The sequence below is a fragment of the Lissotriton helveticus genome, chromosome 9, assembly GCF_964261635.1.
Source record: "Lissotriton helveticus chromosome 9, aLisHel1.1, whole genome shotgun sequence".
NCBI lineage: Eukaryota > Metazoa > Chordata > Amphibia > Caudata > Salamandridae > Lissotriton > Lissotriton helveticus.
The window spans coordinates 403,534,261-403,558,675 of record NC_136070.1 but is presented as its reverse complement, the minus strand read 5'-3'; the positions used below and the strand labels follow the sequence as shown (position 1 = coordinate 403,558,675).

At 42.2% G+C, this 24,415-nt stretch overlaps 1 protein-coding gene across 2 annotated transcripts in view; it reads left to right on the top strand.

Annotated features, from left to right (window-relative positions):
* Positions 1 to 4,403: 4,403 nt before the first annotated feature.
* SLC25A29 (solute carrier family 25 member 29) overlaps positions 4,404 to 24,415 on the top strand; it is a 66,660-nt gene continuing 46,648 nt past the window's right edge. For both annotated transcript variants that reach the window (XM_078660181.1, XM_078660182.1), the window contains exons 1-2: positions 4,404 to 4,975; positions 10,106 to 10,149. In XM_078660181.1, coding sequence (XP_078516307.1) covers positions 4,942 to 4,975; positions 10,106 to 10,149 — 78 coding nt within the window. In that variant the 5' untranslated portion in view covers positions 4,404 to 4,941. The remainder of the gene's footprint in view (positions 4,976 to 10,105; positions 10,150 to 24,415) is intronic.

Genomic DNA, 24,415 nt, shown 5'->3' with positions numbered 1-24,415 from the left:
ATTGAAAACACATGAAATAACATTTAAAATAACAGTTCGGACAGAATATTACCTGGAATACTGAAAACAGAAACACATGAATTTCTCGAGAACAGAACAGAACTTACTGGAATGACTAGATGCACTGCTAAAACAGTACGAAACTTACCGGTCCCATAAAGAGACACGTCAGGACCCGCGCCCACCTAAGTGAACACTTCGTGTTGGATTTGCGTACCCAAACCCACGGACCAGAGACAAAATTAATTGACCCTGTCTAGATACTACCCCAGCAATGGTACTCACCGGGCAGCAAGAACGGAAGGCCTCGGACTGGACTGGACTGCTACGACGACGGACGGACGAACTTCGGACTTCAGTTACAGGTGGGCCTCCGGATACCTCGGACCTTGGACTCTCGGCTTGGGCTCTGGTCGGGACTCGCCGCGTTCCTCCACCGCCTCGTCTGGACGCTGGACCGCAACCTCCGTCTCCTCCGTGGGCCTGAGGGATACTTGAAGCAGAAATATCTGCACGTGGCCGGTATGGTTCCGTCACGGCTGCAGAGGATCAGGGGGCCTGCGTGGCTTCTCCGGCGCGTGGGGAAAGGGCAAGTTCCTATTCGGGCGCCATTATGTGGTAAATAAATAATTAATTACCGGTTCTATTTTTCAGGATACTCTAATAACAGATAGCTCAATAAATAAGAGTCAAGATTCGAGGTAGCTGAAGTATACAGGCTTTAATCAGGCATAAAAGGACAGGAACAGGACAGCCTGCATGGGAATAGGATGGCAGCTGCCGGGGGCAGGATCTGGGAATTGGCTGGCTTTTAATAACAGTGCATTAATATATATACTAAAAACAATTACATTGCATTCAATACAGTAGGCGTAGCAGTAGGCGGAGTTTGTAGCAGTCGCGAAAGATAAGGCATAAAGTGGGTGTAACAAGAGGTGTGTACAGGGCGTATACATAGACATGTGATGCAAACGTAACAGAATATGTCATAAACGGGGCGGAAACATGGAGGGGGCTACCTGAGCAGCTGGGACCTCTAACCTAGTGGTGCGCGTAAACTGGCAATGACGTGTTACTAGGGAGAACTGGGGGCTATGATTTCTGCACTAGAAGAGGAGACGAAAGTCTGGAGGGTCAGAGCGACATGTACCCAGGCATATCTGGTATCTGTTGTTTAGAGTACATGTTGATAGAATCCAAAAGTTATCAGAGTAAAGGCTAACAGACACTAAGACTGGTGCATGCATTATTCTAAATGTATTGCATGTGCGAGGAATATTCTATGAATATGAATACAGTATTTCTCTTACATGGAGACATAAAGGCTAGACCATGACGGAAACTATTGATGCGATTCAGTAGCTTAGGAATGCAGAGAAGGAGGGCTGGACTTATAACTAGAAACATAACATACTCTTGGCAGACTGGGAGGCAGAGCCAGGCCGAGCCGGGCACTGCGTGGCAAGAAGTAGGCTAAGGGTCAGGGATACAGGTGGGGGCTGTATCGCTCCTCGGAGAGTTCAGGAGACAGGAGCTGAATCTGAGTCCGGGCCCTTTTGAGGCCTAGAAACGGGGACAATTCAATGAATTAACGTGCACACTGTAAAACGTGGCAACGTAGCTTTACATAGGCCTGATATTCGTTGCTTTCACGAAGACTGGAAACTGGCATACTAGAGATGGACACAACTGTAATTGCGTCTTTAATCGATCAGAAGGGAATACATGCATATCGATCATGCACATATAACATAAGATGGGGAACACGTAGGCACATATGACATGGCAAAATTTACTTTTCCACAAGTGGCAACCCCAGGCAAACCAAAAATACAGGCACAAAATGACCAGTATATATAACAATTGAAAGTGGAGGGAAGGCTTGCCTGAACAACCACTCTAGGCAGAGCCTATGCTATTATCATGCAGCCCAAACTCTTAAATTCAAAATGTTGGCGTAATTTGGGGCTCAAGACAGGCTGGTGGGCACTGAGCATTTAAACGCTGCTCCCACGCTCGAAAATGCGATATGCGCACAAAGTAAACACACAAAATGGCCACCGCGTATGCGTGGTAACGGCCACCTGTCAGAAATCGAAAAGGTACTACACGAGACGGACTTGCGTAGCCCTTTCAGCCCGCACTCCCTCTCTACGGGCACAAAGCGCCCGAACCGGGGAGGCGGCACACGGTCGTAAACTAAACAAAGGAACACGACCAGCCCCGCACGGCTATAAAAGCCGAAAGAAAACGGAATAATGCCACAAGCGCAGCACGGCTGAGCTGAATGAAAAGCCAGGAATCAAGTAGTTCCAAAGCAACGGGCAGAGCCTGCAGAGCGCCAACACAGGTACAGTCAAAATACAAAATATATGCAGCAATTGATAAATGAATAAAGCGAGCACAACGCGCTTTAAGCACACAGTAATACAAATATGGAAATAGAGCAAAGCACTTAACTGGCTGCGGAGCAGCAAAGAAAGAGGATCTAGTATTCTCTTATGGTCCTTTTATAGGGGATTCTCTATGGTTTGTCAGGTGATACCCAGAGTGTTCATGGGTATTGTAGTATTGTTATTTTTTTTACTGTAATATAATTGGCTGCTGAGCATTTCATAGTAAAGAAATGAGAAGCATACTCGGAGCCTCTGGTCTTGACATTGAATTGAAAATTCTTATCACGTATGTTCGCAAATTTTGGATTGTTTGCTAGCTTTAAAGTCCTGATGCCTTCAACATTTTGTGTAACGTTACATTATGCACTGTATGCGTGTATGTGCATGTCTTTTCCTTTTAATTGACACATGAAACCCTCAAACTAAGCTTTTCCACTGCTTATTATTGTGCAGGTCTTGACCTAAAAATACCTACCATGTCGGTGAAGTACTGACCACGTGGCCACTATAGTTACGGGTGATAGTGATACCGATATCAGCGTCAGACCCTCTGGCATTTCTTTTGCAGGGTTATGAGCGCGTTCTGTTGCACCAGAAAATGTATTCTAAAGTAGTCTAAAATTCGTACGAGAGTCTCTTTGACCGAACTGCACTAGTTTCGTAAATGTAATTTAAACTGGCGTTCTGAATATGGCACAACTAAGCCGCACAGTGAAACCCGATAATAGGAACACTCGTAGACACGTACTTTGGATCATGTGGCAGCTACACGAAGCCGGTACAAATATAAGAAGCTTTTGCTCGGCCGCAGTGCATCAAGCTTATTATGTGTGGCCCTCGTCAATAGCAAAATGACTATATATTAGATATTTGAAATGTATTTCGAACACAAAGTGAATGATGTTAAAGTTGGAATTTATTTCGCAGGCAGGTGGCGCACTTGACAAAAACGTACCGCTCACACGGCAATTTTGCACGGTTCTAACACTTATGGTGGGCTTCTCACAGCGAAACAATACACACAACAGAGACAAGAGTTCACATTACGCCCACGCTTTGCTTTCAGTAAATTAAAATATTCAACAACGTCGCCCTTTATCCTCTTCTTGGACATGAATGACGGACTTCCACTAGCCGGACAGGATACTGCGGAACTGTAGCGGCCACCTTGAAGTAAAAGGTCTAGAGGTATGTGTGGTGCAAAGCCAGACAGGACAATGAAAAGAGGCACCAAAAAGCTGATGTGGTGCTAATCTTTGCATTTGAACTTGCAAACACTTTATTTTTCTTTAATACTGTAGTCAATGGCGCCCTGGTACAATATACAAGACAGTTTGTGAATGCCGATTCTAAGCCTCGCCCAATACACATTTTCACATTAATATGTAGAGTATTTTGAGTTGCTGTTTTTCCCGAGCTGTTCAAAAGCTGCATCGTTTACATTCACATGTACGTAAACTTTGGCATTCGAAAAATGCACCTGGTGAGATGAAAGGTGCAAGAAGTGTTTTTGGGATCACAGGGAAATAATTATTTACGGTATTTTATTTAAAAAAATGTATTCCTCGAGACTTCAAAAATATATTTTTTTAACTGTTGTGTTTTCTAAAATTTACTTTCAAGTAAATATACCAATCACCACTTTCAAGATGGCCACTGTGCTTACTTGTGCTCAGAGTTAGTGCGCCCTGCGCACATTCTTTTCGTCTGCGAATTTGAAGCAGTCTCGGGCTTCTACTTTTTTGTCCTGAGCTGTCACGTCAGGGTAGCACTTTATCAAATTCAAAATTACTACTTTTCTACCCTGCATTCAAATACTTGGGGGGAATTAAAACGTTCTCCAATTCCATTAACGATCCCACTGTTGATGACGCTATAAGGGACACCGAGAAGCAAATCATCCAATGGGCGGCTGAAGCAAATGGCGAAACGTTGGCGGGTGTTGGCTTAATTCTCGCCTCCGATTGGCTGGTGTCCTCCCCCACCCATAAAAGGATATTTACACCGGGTTGAGATAGCGTCAGAAATAGAAGGCGCAGAAGGAGGCAGAGTGGGTAGAGCTCTGATACACTCCCAGTTCCACTTGGAAAGAAGCTGTAGCTGCCCGCCACCGCTGACTTGTTTACCAACTGCATAGAACAGAGGAGCAACCCCATACGCGTCATACCTGCGCTCTGTCACTAAAAGAACTGGAATTAAAGGAATCACTTATTCACTGTTTATCAGCCTCGTGACCGGCAGGAAGGCGTATTACAAGACTGCGTGGGCTTTCTGTACTGGACAAGTGTGTGTAGAGGTCGGACGTTCTTGCTACCGTGAAGCAGTTCCAAATTAATACTGTGTGGTCGTTCTCGTAGACTTCGGTGTCTGGTTGATTCAGAGTTTACTTGTGCTTTCTGTGACGTTCGGTGCAGAGAACCTGCCTCCCACAGAGACACGCGTCATTTTCTGTACTACTGTGTATCAGGGCTACGCCTTCCAGTGCATCTAAACCTGAGCTCCATTCAGAGGCCCTCTCAAGTGCTGAGCTGCTCACCCGGCAAGCATGGCGATGGATTTCTTGGCTGGCTGTGCAGGAGGTAAGGGCTGCGCTGCAGCTTTGTGTAAGCGTCTCTCTGCTATTGGCAGTAAAACAATATGCGTTTATGGACTATTCTGGAGGTGTGCCAGTATTTGCAGCGTTTGGCGTCCTGTATACATTCCGACACACGTACTATGTATGTTGGTTTTCTTCGATTTAATTTAAATACATGGTGTGCTAACATGGAGCTAAACCTGGCCCTTTTGCACCAGGTACGATGATGTTTCATCCTCTACATTTTTTATGCTATATGTCGTGCTCAATTGTTATGCAAACATCAGTATTACTGGAGAGGAAACCGGAGACTCTGAACTGCCTCTTAAAACACTCCACTATTGTATTGGGTCTAATGTATATTTTTATTAGTTTATAACGCGTTGGAAATTGTGTATAGTACTGAGCCACCTTGAGTTTACTGCTCTGAGCCACCTTGAGTTTACTGCTTATCAGCGTGGTGAAATGCTATGCTTAATTTACTGACATGCTGTCCCCACTAATACTTTCTGAGCAGCATTGTTCTTGTGTGAAATAGGCACCAGGCCTGGGATGGTAGTGGTATACGTGGCTGTCCAGTAGCAACGTGATTACTTTAGGCAGTGGGAGGTAGTTCAGGACCCCAAGGAGACTAATCCGGGATTGAGAAGTGCATGATCCATTTTGTTCCTCGATTGCTTTTGATGTATAAAAGCAAATATGCATTCACACTTGTTGTAGAAGCTTCCCTTTTTGAAGCAGTGGTGTTATATTGCTGTACAGTTCAGTACTGTTCTTTGCCTCCGCTGAGCTGCCAAACACATGAACACAGTTGTTGTACAGCTATCCACCTTTCAACAATTACGGAGGGGTTTGGATCACCTTACCACCCGTTGGTAAACTTTATAATAAGTGGTAGATTATCATCCATCTTCATGACCAACATTGGGGTCCAACTTCTGAGTGCTAGGCCTTCTTTCATAGCACCACCCCGTTGGCGATACTCCAAAAGATGTATTCCCATTCTGTTAATAGTAGGACGCCGTTCATGTGCCAGCTTCTGAAAGATAGCATTTATTCTTTAAATGAGTTGTCGTAACTCTTTGGGGTGGTTTTTGGACTGCCACCCCCTCAGACCCTTGCAAATTGCGGGAGAGCTACCACCTCCCTCACCAATCTACTCCATACAGCCTTGGTCCTCCATCTACTTTGTCAAGAGCTTGATTGTGAAATTCAAAACTGAGCTACCACCTCCCTCACCAATCTACTCCATACAGCCTTGGTCCTCCATCTACTTTGTCAAGAGCTTGATTGTGAAATTCAAAACTCATGTTTGTATTACTAATCACTTGGGGACAGATGTGTGTTGTTTCAGTGCACCTTCTCAACCCCATTGGAGTGGTTGGCCCGCTCAACTCCTCTAGCTGGATGCCTTCATGGTGGGTTGTTATGTTAGTGTTCTGGAGTGGATGGTAGCCTTCACTATACATTTTAAACATGCAGGGGATTTCTCGTTCACATCGATAATTGTTAGGTTAGAGCAAGTATGTTTTTATCCATTTCCAAAACACTGCGGTATAGTTACTACACCTCCAAGTCCCGTAGGCTCTCAGTGCCTTTTCTAATCTACAGGTCTTGCAGATGTGACTTGTTTTCCTCGTTTCAACTCTTTTAGGTTACCACACTTACAAAACCCAATTAGGGATTCCTGGCAAATCAACCACTTCTTTCTAGTTGGCCGTATTCTATTCCACAATCCTTTTGACACTGCTTGTAGTGCTTCATTGACATGATTAGTCTCCTGGAGACTGGTAGTCTTCCATTCATCTCATTACCAGTGGAGATGGGTGGTAATACAACCTACACTTTATCCGCTGGTTTGAAAATGAAATGGTTATTGTAATGTAATTTCGTCCAACTTATCTGTACCAATTTGAACAGTAGTATCGTTTGTACATGCCATACATCCTTAGTCTTTCTCTGTTGGTATTGCTCTTACCTTAATTCCACGGATTACTTGAAGACCTATTGCTGGATGACATGCATACTTGTTGCCAGCCCCCTGGAGGTGATGGAGTGGTTTCCACTGACCTGGCAGCTCATTGCGTCAGGTTGGCGAACTACATTGACTTGACCAAATGTTCTGATTCTATCTACTTGCCACACACTTTGTGTCCTCTGGCCAGCCTTTCCATTGGTCTGTGAGGACAGCCGACAGGCATACATCTACTTCAGTGGCTTTTAAGAGTTGCTTGGTAGCCCCCATTCACTTCATCAATCACTTTGAGATTGCTGGTAGACTTCCACCCACTTCAACAAGAACCGGAAAATGGCTGGGAAGTTTGCATCCTTTTTTCCACCTCACTGGAGCCAACTGAATAGTTTGTCTTCCACACCTGTCGTCCGAATATGGCAGACATGTTTGTCTCTTTCCCACTAATATATATATATATATATATATATATATATATATATATTTTGCAGAGTTTTATATAGCGCGAACTAGACCCGAACCGGATCAGGTATCGGAGCGCTTTACATATTTTTTCCAGTTACGTTACATGAGGACATACTTTCATTTTAGGCACAGGGAGATTAAGTGATTTGCCCAGAATCACAGGAGGTTTTGGCGTCGTTACCGAGACTCGAACCCAGATCCGAGGTCGAGCGCCCTAGCCGTTAGGCCAACTCCTCTCCCCTGTTTTGATGTATAATAAAAGACCCCCGCCATATGTTATAAGGATATTGCAAGTCACTGAGGAGTTCCAATACTATCTAGAGGAACTAGGCCGAAGACAGCATTCCTTTATATGGTTATCAATCTCCAAGGTGACTTGCAGTATCCTTATAATGTACCCCAGGGGGTACTTTATCCCATATAACGCATGGTCACATCATCACCTTTCTCATAACCCACTTAAACCCTTGGTGTGTAGTTCTTTCATATGAAAGAGCGAGCAGATTTGCAAAGACTAAGAATAAAAATTAAAGCCTTTAGTGAAAAATTAACTCATCAAAAAACCTGTTATTTGTTGGAAACGGATATTAGAAGGTAAAAAAATAACACAGTAGCACTGAACTTGTAGAAACATGCAGAAAGATTCTAGAGTTTCTCTAAGGGTTGCAAAAAATAAACACATTCTCTCTGCTTGTCATTGTAAGCCATTAAAATACAGCGAAAGAAAAGCCACGTTACCTTTTTCATTGCTAAACAGCTGCTTCAATTATATATGACTACCAATTTGACACTTTCACTCTGTCTCCGTTGACAAAGCCATTCCTTCCACTGACCTATTAATCTCCACCACTTCTTTAGGGTATTTGTTAAAAATTCTTTGTTGGGGGCCACTGACTTCTAAGAAAGGTGTGACAGACTAGCGCCTCCTGGAAAATAGGATTCTGGTAACTTTTTTTCTGCATGGGTAGTGTTTATTGTCTGGTATCCAGCTTCTACTGCACTTTCATTTGCGTACTCTACACCGTATGAGCACCCACCCTATCCTTGTTTGGTATGGGTTGCCTGCTCTTGACAAGTGTTTTTAATTTTTATGAATTTTCTATTTCCTTTGTATCTGGCAGGAAGGCCATAAGCAACTTCTGTATGTAGTTAGACAGCCATTATATAGTTGTGGCCTATTGAGAAGGCATTGGCAGTAAAGCAAACACTTCTATTTCACTTTCTGCCGGTGACCTTAACTTAAACAATTAATCTGTTCATTTTTTTTATGGGGGGGGGGGGGCGTTTGCATTTGGTGCTGTATGCGTCATCTTTGAAGCAACCCAATGTTTTAGTTTTGTTTACTTCAACTATTAATCTAGAACTCCCATGCAGGTTGTGAGGTGCTGAAGAGAGCCCGAACTTATCTAAGTTTGTTATTGCAGAATTTGAATTCCTTTCTTTATCACAATAGAAGCAGTTGTCTTTGAACAGGAATCTCATCTACACTGGTCGACGTTGAGGTAATTCACAGGTCCACATTAGCCACCGTGTGCGAGGTTATTAATATTGAGATACCTTGGTTAGACGAGTCTGACGACTAACGTGAGACTGGTGTGATTGGTTGATACAACACTGTGCAGTGCGGGGTTTAAGGAAACCCCTGCAATTGAAGTGACTTAGCTATTCTATCGTTTTGAGGGTCATTGCAGCAGTTTCTCGCATCACATCTGCTACAGCCTTTCTCCATGTGTTGCCCTGCATCGTGTAAAGAAGGTCCATCATATACATTAGAGCTTTGGCATTTTCGTTAAACAACAATCTATTTATTTACTCCATGTATGTACATTGGGGCAGATTTATGAAGGCCTTGCGCCGCGTCACTTTTTCCCATGTTAAAAATGACGCACCGGCGGCGCAAGGCCTTCATAAATCTGCCCCATTGTATCCTGGCACGCGCTATGAAGGAGATGATGTAAACTAAGATCCCGTCTCCCCTTTCCCGCCTTGATGTATTGAGTGGCGCTGGTAATTTTTGTTTTGCGTGCTATTTACCATTGATGGAAAGTTATCTTGCACGCCCTCCAAAATGACGAATCAGAACGGGCGTTTGAGTCTGTCGTACGGCACCAAGTGGGGGTTTCCGGATGTATATGTATAGTTTTTGCACACCCACCAAACTGGCCAATAAGAAGAGCTTTCTCGTATTGGCAACGCGCGAGCTAATGAGCGCAGCGAAGCTTGGTGTTCGAGTATCCAAGGTCTTATTTTTTGTTTTAAGTTGGAAGGCAGCCATTTGTGCTTTCCGTTTTAAATGAAATGGGAGTTCTCTTTCAACCACTTTATCTACATCTTTCAAGATACGTCATTTAAGAATACTGCTGATCACATATGTTTTTAGTAGTGTTTGTGTACCACGTGCTTGGTGTTCGTTTCGACTGTAGAGGAAGTCTTTTTATAGATCGCTTGTTTTGATCACAGAGAATTGGCACACATCCCAACCATTCCTGTATGAATAAATAATGTAACTATAATCGAAGGAACTTGTTTTTCAAGAGTTTGCGAGGGGGAAAGGGGGTGAACTGAAAAGGACAACATTTACAAGTTGCACACTTGCAACAAATGACATGTTTTAGCTAGCTAGTAGGTTATACTGGCTTTGCTTTATCCGGCTTGTGTCGCTAATGTGCTTCAATTTTACAATCTCTTTATTTCCAGGTGCTGCAGGTGTACTTGTGGGGCATCCATTTGACACTGTGAAGGTAGGTTCACTTTAGTATATTTTCCCATTGTTTAATGTTCTTCCAAACACGTGTAATCGTTGAGCAATTGTGTAGTTTTAAAATGAGTTTCGTAGCACCAGGTTGCTATATCTGTAAGCACTTGGAAACTGGATTGACTTGCACTGGGGTCTTACACTCAACGAACCATTTAAGTATCAGGAGTCTGAAACCGCATTTCAGCGTATTATGCCAACACTGTTTGCGTATTGCTCATTAAGTGGAGTATACTCCTGTTAGCGTTTTAGCAAGGTCTCGCCTTAATCAATCAAGTAAGCCCCAGGCTGTTTTGGATGTTTAGGCTGACATTCAGGTGTTGGCCAGGTTTCTTAAGCAAGATGTGGCTCAGCCAGAGCCGTTTGAGCACAGTTGTTGTTGATTCGCTATTGGCCTGCAAGTGCCTGCTTTCATCTCTATGGGCAAAGTGAACTCACACTTCATGTCTTATTCATTTGCGGCTAAAAGTTTCAGAAAATGGAAATGAAGTAGACGTTTGCATTAGGTTGTATACAGAGAAAGATTTGATCCATCCATAATAAATACTTTTTAGGTAGAGTCTAGAGTCGGCATGCATGCGCTGCTCTGTGAGGCATGCAGTATTCGGAATATGGCTTCAAGGACCTCCCATCTTGTTAGTGCCCTTCAATAAATGCCTGATTTTCATTGATGGGCATGCTTAATTAGGAGACTGCCCCAGTTATGTGTCCCCATACTTTTTGGTTTACTTATGGCGTTTTTGGCGCATTCCTATTTTATTCTTCTTTAAGCCGGCCCATTCTCTTCAGTTGTGTCCTACCCCTGTCAAGCTCCTCTGTTGACGGCACTGCCGTCCTTGTTATCAGAACCTCTATAAGCTGACTGCAGTTCTAGTGTTTGGAAAGCACAGTTTAACCAACGCAGAGACTCAAACCCGGTTCCCCATGTCCAAAGTGGGCACCTCTGCAGGTTACGGACGCCATAGCCTCTATCCTGCCAAATATATTCAACTGTGTAAATTAACATCTCCCTTCATATCTACACATTACAAAATCACCTTACTTTGACGGTTTACTCATGGCGCTGACAATGCCTTTCAGTAACTTTACACTTCAGGATGTCGGCCGTCTTTAATGTTCATGCAACTTAACTTCCTTTATAATGGCTAGCACAGTGGCTGCCATCTGAATTCCAGCGCAGATGCTGAAAATGAACTCTCCTGGTCTATTTTTGAAGTGACCATTCATTGGTTTGTTTACACCCTGTTTGCTGCATGTGACGTCCAAAAGGGATATTCACGCGGGCACAGTGCACATTGTGTTTGACCTTAAATGGAGGAGATTGGGTACAATGGGGTTGGCATCACAGCCTTAACTGGCCTCCTATTTAACTCTTGTGTATCTTTCTGTCCTGAGAACCCTTTAAGAAAAATGGTGCATATTGCAGTCCAACATAATATGAAGGGGGCTTTTATTGAATTCGTATTGCGTGCTTCGTGATAGGGTATGATCGATATGTTGCCCCCAGCCCTCTTACTAAGGACGATCCACTTGAAGAAACTACAGACTGAAAGTCCCCCAGGGAAAACGCTGCCTCTGTGGCCTCTTAAGCACGCCAGATGGTGCATGTGAAAAGAGAGACGCACAATGGCGATTTTCTGTTGCAGGCCTCAAAAAATCTGAAAATGTTACCAGACATGCAGGTCTAGTGGCGTAAATAATCCACTCGACCTAACTGTAATGCACTTGACCCATAATTGTGTGATCCTAGGCAAATATTTTATTTTGCCTAGTTACCTTTTTCTTCAATACCAGATACAAGACTACCTCCAAATATGTGAGTTCAGCATGTGTGCTGTACTAAAAACTATTTTGTTCGATTTAATAGGCTGAACCTTTGCTCCTTTGCTCCATGTGTAATAAAACTCCAGCCCACGTATATTGGACACATGACCCCTGACTTACCTTTTATATCACCAATAGAATTATCATCAGGACAGGGAGAAGGAATATTTCTCAGTTCATATTTTTAAACTCTCTCCTTTAATAAATATATCACTAAAGCATGATACAGTAGCGCACTGTCATTTACAGACTTTTTCCAATGAAATGGCCAAAAACGTTCCCACTACCATGCAGTTTTACTGATGCAAGCACTGTGTGGAAATCCGGATTCAGTAAATATTTACACATCACCAAGTAGAGTATTCTGATTTGTTTTGATGATATTAAAATCTTTGTTTCTAGCTCACTTTAGAATTACAAAAAAGTGCCTTTTTAACCACTGAAATATATTGTGAAACACTTGTACTGTTAATGTACAAGCTATTTACATGTTGAGTGCCCAGCATGACTCTCACAGTTCGCCTTTCAAAATCCCCTAACTTTTCCAGTCAGAGAAATAAAAGTAAACCATCTAAAGGGAAAAAATAAGCAGATTTGTCGGAAGACATAGCTGGACATTTTACCTCTGTCCTTAAACACACAGCAAATGTGACAAGATAAAACCAGATTTAAAGACCTCTTTATTGCTCATTCACTTTGTGAACAAACAGAGCACCTGTTCTTTGCCAGCTCGCCAGACCGGGCTAGTGGGCCCTAAAAATAGCTTGACCGTATAAAATCTGACTCTCCATAGAGTAGATTTTTTGAGGTCTGTGATACTGACTGATCAGGAGAAAAAAAATGGTGGGCCTTGTAAAGGCAGACCGATACAGAGATGCTAAAGGCGGATAAGTGCCTTGTCGTCCCATGACTGCTCTTACGCCATAGCCTAGTCTCTGCTGTTACAGCCTTGGTATTTCAGCAGTCTCCGGTTTCTGTTACTGTATTTGTATTCTACACCCCAGTTGGTTGGAAGTTCTACTTATTGCTCACCCTTTTTTGGGAGAGACTTCCTTGTGTGCTTCAGACTTTCTTCCATGCTGTTCCGTTTGGCCATTGCTCTTCAACACCTGCACAGTGGCATATGCTCGCCTCCTGTACCATAGATGGCTGTGCTGCTTTAAGGCTTGCTGCTGGTGTCTGGAGTGATTTGAAGCTGACAAATTAAAATTTTGGAAATAGGAAACTACACCTCTCATCTTTCTACGGTCAGTAAACCGAGGACTGCAATGTAAAGGTTTAAAGTAACGCCAGTTAATAACAGTGCTTAGGAATGCAGAAATGTGGCATGAACAGCTATAGAAAATTGCACCATTATTAATTCTCGTCTTATCCATACCTTCCTCCCCACATTCAAGACTAAACAGAATTTGTTTTTCCCCTCTCTTCATAAGATGTCTGACACTGAACAGTTCGCCTGTTTTCGATTGAAACAAAGGTCCTTAAAAACAATTTAAAATAGAAATGAATATAGACTAGAATCAGTGCTACATTGTAGGATGTCCAGCCGGACAAACAATTTAATGATTCCAAGAATTGTTAAGTATAAAGAGCACACAAAATAGAGTGGGACACAGTCCTGCGTCCTACATACACACAAAGACAATTACATTCGGACAAATAGCATTTCAGGCAAAAAAAGAAGCTGCTTATGGCCAATGGTGATAAGTAGGACAAGCTTTCAAAAAACAAAATTCACACTAGTTTTAACTCAGTGGTTTAACGTGCAAATATGTTTAAAAGGTCGATGACGTTTCGATCCCCTTTAGCAAAATATTGGGAAGAGGCGCATAATGGGGATTGTAAGATACCAAAGGGGAGACCTGTTGGCTGTGCCAATGCTTGTTTTACATTCAGCTTTTGCTGAGTGGATGTTCAGCTGACATGCATGAGGCCTAGCTAAAACTTTTAAAGACCCGAAAATCTGCTGTGTAGTTTCAAAGGCTTATGAACAAGAATGGAAAACGCTTCTTTGGTGTTAAGATGATACTTTTCCAAGTGTGTGCAGTTTTCTGTTGAGATCTAACACCAGTGAGGTAAGAGGGTTTGTACAATAATAGAGGTGTTCACACAGTCTAATTTTTTAATTGTCTGTGAACGGAAATACTGAATATTCCAGGTCCTCAAGGTTATGAGCCTTATTATAATGGCATAATGCACTTGTATTTTAAACATAATGGTGATTTGTAGAGCTTATTGCTGTTAGCATTTAATTTGTTGCTCTGTGATTTACTTTCAGCAGGTCCTAGAGCAAATAATGATCACTAAACCATGTCCTTGACTGGTTGTGTCATTTATCACAAAATGTACTAGTCATTTATCACAAAATGTACTAGTACGCAGTTATGCAAGGCAGGATTAGACGGGCCTTTTAAACCACCTGGCATTTCCTGCGTTGGGGGCTTGGATGCCCCTCTTGAAAAACTAAGGCTGCTCCTGCCCTTGTCACTTTTCCTAGTTCCACGAGGTTGATTACGTGCAGTAGACCTGAGGAGGCTTCAAGAGAAAAAGTGAGGGAGGAGGAAGGAAGAAAGTAATCAGGGTGACCGAGAATAGATTGATGGAAAGAGTGAGCTAGCACAAGGAGATTAAGGGAGCAGGCTAGTTTGAGCATTTTTGCCAGAGCTGGTCTGCTCTCTTGCTGTACTTGATTTTTAAATGCAAGGATTAGGAAGCCAGTCTTGCTTTAGAAGACGTCACTTTACGCCTATGCACAGTGTAGCACAACTATGGCATAGAGAAACGTTAGTTTCCAATAAGTGGTACTTCTTCAAAAAGAATAGACATACTCCGAAATGGAAGATGAATGTACAAACCATGAAGAACCTAGCACATTGAAAATCAATGATCCGTTCAGGAGTGTTCTGGCACTTTGAGGTAAGTAACCATGCCAGGATAGATTTTAATTCTTGGAACTTTATGGGAAATGATCACAATACTTGAATACCGTGCCTGGCTGTACCTTCGAGGAAAACTACGGTTGACATTCCCCTGCTAAGTCACTGAAGGCCACAGTGCATTTCTGCTGCCAGGCACCCATTTCTGGGTAGTAAAGCTGGGGCGGCTAAGACTACTTGAAGGGGCTTAGAAGTTTCTGCAGAACATGTAGCAATAATTTGTAAACCTCAACAGGACATGAATCGATGTCAAAAGTGAAAACTGCCTGCATGTCACTGGACATGTCCTCCCCGTAAGTTACTCCAAACTCTGTCCAATTCCTGAGTTTGGAATTTAGTTAAGGTTGCCAAGAAGAATAGAATTGGTACACCGGTAAAACGCCATGACTGCTTGATTTCAAAGTGAATAGTTGGCCATAGATGCATAATTCAAAGTGTTCCAGACTTAACTTATACTGACCCCTCAATTGATAGTACCCAAAGTCCCTGCACACAAGGGGTGCAACATATAATTCTTCATGATGATAAATTAATGGAGGCAAATGTTTACTTCATTTGTTTTACTGAATGCCAAGGGACTTGGTGTCGATTGTGAGAGCATCAACAGTATTTCAGAGCGGCACACCATGGGTCACGACTTGGCAACTTCTTTTTGTAGGTGTGTGGGACTTGGTCCAGTGGTCAATGCGGGGTGCAAGTATGCCAGACAGGCTTTGCTCTTGGGATTATTTGAACTCTTTGGGAGTTTTGTCGTTGTGGACAGCCTATTCAGCCCTCAGCTGCATATATATAGATCTAGATCTATCCTCACGCCTTTTCAGACTAGATTTTCCACGACTCTTCGCTCAAATGCAGTGGTTTTTCTGAAATCCTTCAACTACTTCAAAATCCTAAATTAAATTTTTACTATGAATGAACCAATAATAGGCAGTCGTAATGACTGTTGAAGTAAATCAGTTGGTTAGCAAAAATAAAGATATTGACAAACTGTGGTGTGGTTGGTGGCTTTTTTTTTTTTTTTTTTTTTTTTTTTTAATACGCTGGATACCATCCTACAGATACAGTGTGCGCTGTGTCAGGTGCTTGTGCTGTGAAGTTAAACGTATTAACCAAGAACATGAAAATATGTACCTGCAAGTGGTGCTGTGGATTATTTTGTGCTAGAAAACCGTGTGTGTGTGTGTGTATGTATATGTGTATATATATATATATATATATATATATATATATATATATATATATATATATATATATATATATATATGCTCCAATTTCCGAAAATACCCAGCCGGGCTTAGGGGAAACACAGCACTCACACGGGCAGCAGCAGTATGTTAGCAGATCGGTTTATTCAGAAAAGCAAAGCAGACGCGTTTCGGGAATGGAATCCCTTCGTCAGTGTTGTCATCAAATCGCCAACATTTACACCCTTATCTATGTTCATGCCAGATACCGACATCAACAAAGGACTAATGCATTTAGGAAAGTGTGGCGCGCCATCTTAGAACGCCTTTGATACATACATTTCGTCAGCATGGGATATTAAAATGCATAGTATTTACATTGTATTCAAAACATCAATAAAGACGTTAGTGCGTTATCGTCTCAAAAAAATCTCGCCGTGTATCGGCAACAATTATAATGGACACTAGAGTCCCAAAAGGACACGTCCCTGAGAATATGAGCATTACAAAGAATGCATACTTAAAGCGAAAAAACACTACAATTAGAAATGAACGCTATACTTAGCAAAATCTTGCCGTGGATCGGCAGTTGCAACCCAATATCAGGTTGCTAGATTCTCAGGTTGGTGGCAAAGAGAAAAACACACAACAAATATATCCCAATTTAACCAAAAAACAAAAATTACATTCACTATGTACATCTTCAGAATACTATCCAGTCAAATAATCACCGGTATTGCAAACAGTTTCATATGATTACTCATGTATTATAAAACATATTCTTAGCCTAGGTGAGTAGCAAGTTCGGACAATCAAGCTGCATAAGTTTTTTAAGATCAAACCAACCAACCTGGAATCAAAATATCTGAGAGAGTAAAGATACCGATCTTCTAACGGTCAATGACCTCACGGCCTGTGAAGTTTTGCAAAACCTGAGACGAGATGGTGACACGGAGATCAATGCAGCAACTAATACGTTAACACAAAGACTGGACAATATTAACGTAGAGCAAGAAGCTCCAAAGAGTACATTCAAACTTGCCTCAAGATTCGTCCCTCAGACTGCAGCGGATGCAATTGACGTCTTTGCAGAAGTGGTAACCAGGGATCTGGCTGCCATGAGGATGGAACCTAACCCTCGGAAAAAGCACCATAACATCACCAAGGAACAACAACATGCTGTACGGTGCCTAATGGAGGATGAAAAGATTGTTTGCAAACCCTCCGACAAAGGAGGCAACATAGTCATCATGTCCAGATTACAATATGTCACAGAAGCGAAACGACAGCTTGACGATCAAACATGCTACAGGGTCATCACGAAGAAGGATTATCTCAGTAGTATTGAGGAATTGTATCAAGTGCTTAAAAAGTGGCATGATCGACAGATGATCGAACTTGAGGAATATCTCTTCCTGAAAACTATGAACCCTGTTTTACCCTGTTTCTACCACCTGCCCAAGGTTCATAAGAGTATCTGCAATCCCCCGGGGAGACCGATCATTTCCTCCATTGGAGGTCTTACTGAGAACCTATCTAAATTCTTGGATCATTTCCTTTTTGGCTTTGTATTGTCTTTGAAATCATACATAAGAGATTCCACAGATTTCATTGAAAAAATAGTCTATTGCTTGGCAACCCTCTTTTATACTCATCACGCTGGATATAACAAGTCTCTATACTTGTATAGACCACGAACAAGGACTTATCGCTGTTGAATTTTTCCTGAATCAAAGAGAAATGAGATTTGCATTACACAACAATATGTTGTTGGAACTTATCAGATTTTGTCTCTATAACAACATTTTTCTCTTTCAGGACACCATATATCAACAGTGCTCTGGGACGGCGATGGGCTCCTGCTTCGCCCCCAGTTACGCGAATTTATTCGTGGGCTGGTGGGAGGAGCAGGTAGCCTGGGCCCCTGGCAATGTTGCTTGGAACAACAAAATAGTGGCTTGGAGCAGGTACATTGACGACCTGTTCCTTGTGTGGAATGGGTCTATAGAAGAGGCCAGTGAGTATATCTCAGTGCTTAATAACAATGAGTGCAACCTTAAATTCACAGGGGAAATCAGTAAAGAAAGGGTTAATTACCTTGATTTACAAGTGAGTGTGCGGGATGGTAAAATTAGTACCCAACTCTATCGTAAACCGACGGCGGGGAATAGCGTTTTACACGCCTCAAGTAGCCATTCCCGTAAGCTTATTTCTAATATCCCTTATGGTGAATTATTACGATTAAAGCGTAACTGCACCCACAATGAAGATTTTGAACTAGCTGCCACCGATAGCATAGAGAGGTTCCGCAATAGAGGCTATAATTGTAACCAGCTTCAAGAAACGTTGAAACAAGTCAGAAAGATACCTCGCAGCAAACTGTTTGAAAAGAAAGAGACCATTCAATCTCAAGTGGCTCAATTCCGCATGATCACACCGTTTGCTGCAAATTCATTTAGATTGAGATCGATCTTGTCCAAACATTGGCATATTCTTAAAGCTGACCCAATCATAGGTCCAGATATTCCAGCTGTGCCTTCCATCACCTTCAGGAGGGCAAGATCGTTACGAGATGAAATGGTTCACAGTTACCTTCCAGTGGAGAACAAACGTCTAGGAACGTTGAAAGATGCAAAAGGCTTTTTCCCGTGCGGGAAATGTAAAGCCTGCTCGGCAAGTAAAAGAACGTTGGCATATGAGGTGCCAGGTTGCCTAGGTGGCAAGAAAATTGCCAAATTCATGTCTTGTCACACTGACCATGCAGTTTACTGTTTAGTCTGTCCATGCTCGTTGAGGTATGTGGGTAGTACCATCAACCCAGTTAAACTCCGAATACTAGAGCACATGTGGGCAATTGCCAATAAAGATTTCAGCTATCCAGTAGCGCGGCATTTTGCCATTAAACATAAGAGTGATAGAACTCTGCTGCGCTACTTCTGTTTAGATCAAGTGGACGAAAATCCTAGAGGAGGTAATCGATTACAGGTCCTAAGAAGATTAGAATCCAGATTTATTATAGATCTCGAGACTAAGGCTCCAAAGGGACTGAACATGGGGGAAGAACTTGCTACTCACCTAGGCTAAGAATATGTTTTATAATACATGAGTAATCATATGAAACTGTTTGCAATACCGGTGATTATTTGACTGGATAGTATTCTGAAAATGTACATAGTGAATGTAATTTTTGTTTTTTGGTTAAATTGGGATATATTTGTTGTGTGTTTTTCTCTTTGCCACCAACCTGAGAATCTAGCAACCTGATATTGGGTTGCAACTGCCGATCCACGGCAAGATTTTGCTAAGTATAGCGTTCATTTCTAATTGTAGCGTTTTTTCGCTTTAAGTATGCATTCTTTGTAATGCTCATATTCTCAGGGACGTGTCCTTTTGGGACTCTAGTGTCCATTATAATTGTTGCCGATACACGGCGAGATTTTTTTGAGACGATAACGCACTAACGTCTTTATTGATGTTTTGAATACAATGTAAATACTATGCATTTTAATATCCCATGCTGACGAAATGTATGTATCAAAGGCGTTCTAAGATGGCGCGCCACACTTTCCTAAATGCATTAGTCCTTTGTTGATGTTGGTATCTGGCATGAACATAGATAAGGGTGTAAATGTTGGCGCTTTGATGACAACACTGACGAAGGGATTCCATTCCCGAAACGCGTCTGCTTTGCTTTTCTGAATAAACCGATCTGCTAACATACTGCTGCTGCCCGTGTGAGTGCTGTGTTTCCCCTAAGCCCGGCTGGGTATTTTCGGAAATTGGAGCCTTTATATTTTACGCGGACACCACCGCGTTACTCGGCACCCGCCCTGAGAGTGACTCATGTATCTGGTGTTGCGGAGCGTGGATATATATATATATATATAATATTTTACACTCTAGTAGCTGCGCTTCCAGGGGTCATACTTGGGATAATCAATACATGTGTACATCATTACTGAAAAGGGAGCCATTGATTTAAAAAAAGAAAAAAAAAAATCCCCATCAAAGGGAAAAGTATTCGGCAGAGCCAATCGCGTTTGCTGTAGACTGGTATTAGTAATGAATAAAGATCAAAAGGTCGAATGCCTGTTGGTTTAAACCAGATTTTTAGCAGGCACAAAGCACTTTCAGGTGTGATGTACTGAGAACCATTTGGCTGGGCTGCTACTGAAACCATGCGTCACTGTGGTTTGTATTGTAATTGCATTTGTATAGTGCTTACTACCCCTGACAAGGCATCAAAGCGCTTTTTAGCGAGTAGCACGCTACTCCGGGACCCATAGAGGATTAGTGTTGAATTAGTATAGTGTAACATGCAAGTACATTTTTAGTGGTGGATATGTTAGTCCGTTATTTGGATTCAGAAGGACAGAAGAGGACAAAAGTTTGCATTTATATAGCGCTTCTTACCCCTGATGGGGTGTTGAAGCGCTTTTTTGGTCCGTATCTTGGTACTCCGGAAACCCATAAAGGAGTAGTCGTGAATTAGTATGGTGAAATATGAAATTAATTTGAGTGGTGGATATTAGTTAGTTATTTGGAGTGAGTAGGATAGCGGAGGGATAGATGGGAAAGAAAGGTTTGCATTCATATAGCGCCTGTTACCCCTCATGGGGTGTTGAAACGCTTTTCTGGCGAGTATCAGGCTACTCAGGAACCCATAAAGGATTACTGTTGAAAATTAGTATAGTGAAATATGAAGAAGTTTGAGTGGTGGATATGTTAGTCGGTTATTTGGATTGAGAAGGGCTGGGTAGGGGTAAAAAAGGGAAAAGGGTTTGCATTTAAATAGCGTTTGTAACCCTGATGAGGTGTTGAAACGCTTTGTTGGCGAGTAGCACGCCACTCTGGAACCCATAAAGGATTAGTGGTGAATTAGTATAGTGTAATATGAAATGAAAGAAGTGAACATGTTAGTCTGTTATTTTGATTGAAAAGGATAGTGGAGGTATAGAGTGAAAAGGATAGTGGAGGTATAGAGTGAAGGATTTCTTTTTTTGAGGTCATAGCAGTAGGAGGAGGCTTTTGGATGATTAAAAAGGGTTTTTGGAGGGGAAAAGCCAGAGGGGAGAGTTTAGAAAGGTTTGTTTTGGGCGACTGGTATAGTAAAAGTGGTGTCAGATAAATGAGGTGGGTCATTATATCCTCTACATTATATGTAGAGGATATAATAGCTCTATAGAGTGACAGATAGGGTAGTGCATTGTAAAGAGTAGTAGAAAGAAGTTTGAGATGAGTCAGAAAGTTGGGCTAGAAGATATATTGAGAGAGGTATTGGCTGAGAAATAGGGTAGTGCATTGGAAATGCCAAATTAGAAGGTGATTAAATATATATATATATATATATATAACCATAAGTACATTGAACATATATAGATGCAGAAAGGAGGTATGGATATGCTGATTTAAGATCTTGATAGAGGTACAGGATGAGAAATAGGGTAGTGCATTAGTTAGGCTTTTTCAGGAGAAAAGTAACAGACACACAGATCCAAGTACATGGAGGTACATAGATGCACAATAGAAGCAAATGCATGTAGACCAAAGATGATTGTTTTTATTTTTTATAACATAATTATTCTACATGTGTATGCAAAGCAATACACAAAGATAGGTACATATCTATAGTGAAAATAAATGCTTATATACAGAGGGACACATACGTAGGGTGGGTATTAATGAATGGAAAAATGGGCAGATTTTCTGGCCCAGGCCCCGACCTTTCTCGCACAGGCTCAAACAGGCACTCGCCCTTGCCCTCTCCACCCTTGTCCTCGACGCCCGAGCTGAGACGCCTTAATCCTTGGCCGTTTACAGCCAGAGTAGTCAGGTGACCCCATCAGCCAATGGGAACCCTAACACTATCCAATCACAGCATTAGCCCTAAAATCTAGAACCAATAGGAGACCAGGACCTTACAGCCAATCTTAGCCCTAGTCCAAGCACCCAATCAGTTAAAAAAAATCCTGATCTCTACGTCCAATAGAGACCCTAGCCCTACCAGTAGTCCCAACCCTAGTCCAAGCAACTAATGGCACAGGAAGCCCTAGTCTCTACTTCCAATAGAAAGCCTAACCCTACTCTTAAGTCGTGGCTGTTCTCGGTGCCTCTCTAGGCTGCAGACTCCCAGCTAACTTTCTTGTTAAGCCCTCACAGCGCCGGGACGCCTCCTAGTTGAGGCAGCTGTTCGCGCTTTATAAATACTAGTATTATTATTATTATTAGTCCCACACCTAGTCCAGACACCAATAACACCAATCGCTACTTCCAATTAAATGCCTAATCCTAGCCCTAGTCCCAACAACCAATAACACAGGAAGCCCTAGTCCCTACTTCCAATAGAAATCCTAACCCTAGCCTTAGTCCCAACCCTACATTGATTGAATCATAGACCCAGAAACCAATCAGAACCCTCAAATACCCAACCAATAAGGACACTTAACACGAATCCCATAGAAACATCAGATACAACCACCAATCAGTGTACACATGTACCAAACAATATCCGCCTAAATAAGGTCCCAGCTACCTCCGACACGGTTTGCTGGCCAGGGAGTTGGAAGCTGCTCATCTATTCAGAAATCTTCTAGGAGACAGACAGGCTCAATCCACTCTTTGGCAATCTGCAGGTAAGGCCCTAACAAACTTGTCCTCTAACATTATTTGTATAAAGCTTTATTCCCTCTTGTGGCCAAAAAACGAAGTGCACAGTCCCTATTAAACACAATTTACAGCAGATTACTGCTGTCTCCGGAGGGAAGGGGGGGGGCTGGTTTCACTGACTTGTTAACACAAAATGGTCGCTGGGGATGCACTGCGTAACATACAGGACTTACCACAGAGCACAGGAGGAGACATTTGGAGGGAAAAACTGATAGTCACGAGGCATGAGAGGGCAAAACTACAGAGTTTGGACTGCAAATCCCACAATTCTACAGGTTAAATGGAAGCAGTCACGGGCAGGAAAAACCACAAGTTTAAACACAAAAACATGGGATAAATTATGCAATCACTGGCAGGTTAAAACTACAATTTTAAACTGTAACAACCACAGGCAAAGACCAGTAATGAAATTTAAAAAGAACAAAATAAGATGATGCACTCGCAGGTAGGGAAAATCGTTTTTTAAACTTTTTTAGGAAAGAGACGGCACTAGTCTGCCTCCTTACCACTTCCTGGACTTTGCTCACTGCAATCTGTTCACAGGTAGGCTGCAACTCACAAGACGGAGGAGAATGATTTGGGGTGCACCCATCTTGATGCTTGAAGTTGCTTATTTACTAGTGCAGGTTTGCTGCATCTTGGGTAATGAAGGAAGTCCCCTGTCTTGCTGCAAGTTGACTCAAGCCTTAGAAGTAGTTTAAGAGTAATTTTTTTTAATTTTGACCATGACAACTGGTGCTTTTTTTGCTTTCTCCTTCCCCAAGAGAAATGGTGCTTAAAACCAGTGCAACTTAAGGGAATTATTTTTTAAGAGTGAGGTTACAGGTCTTGGTCTTTTGATACCCCTATGCAGCAATGAGCTAATTGCCCTAGTGCTTTCCCAGTTGCCAGTATGGCCATAGATTAGACAAAGAACCTCTCCCAGACTGAATTAACCTTACCTCTACTGAGGCACCAGTGTGCTATCTGTAGTTGACCTGGGTGTCCTTTTAAGTTTGAGTGCTCTTGTTCTGCAGACGTTCCTAGTCCTTTCTTTATCGTTATCATGCTTGGTAAGAGATTGGCATTCTGCCTACCTTCTTCCCTACATGGATTTGGAAGGTACACACTTCCTCAGGATTTATTAAATTGTGACTATTGCAATTTTCGTGGGTCAGCTGGCGATGTACCACTTTTACACCTTGCCAGATATCCTCCTTAATTAACCTACCTTTCACACAGATTTGGCCATGTGCAGCCCTATGTGGTTGAGTCTAGTGACCCATAGTAGACTTGCATCACGGCTGTGAAGTTAACATACAGTGAGTTGCTGTGCCATGAACAAAGCATTGCAAGAAAATATTCATGTTAAACTCAGCCGTCTCTAAACCAGCAGCAAAAGTAAAATTAAATAGCGCTTACTATCCACGACGAAGTGTTGAAGCATTTTACGACGAGCAGCAAGCATGCTGCTCTGGAATCCAAGGAAAGTGGTTAGTTTAGTGTTATTACAATTCATGTTATGTGCTCAAGCAAACCATTCCACCCATTCACTCCAGTTTCTTTGTGGTAGATTAAATTAATAGGAATGCTCCAACAAGGGATAGCAAGGCTTACAGAGGGGTCCTACCAAATTTCCAAGACCTGGTAATTAACTATTTAT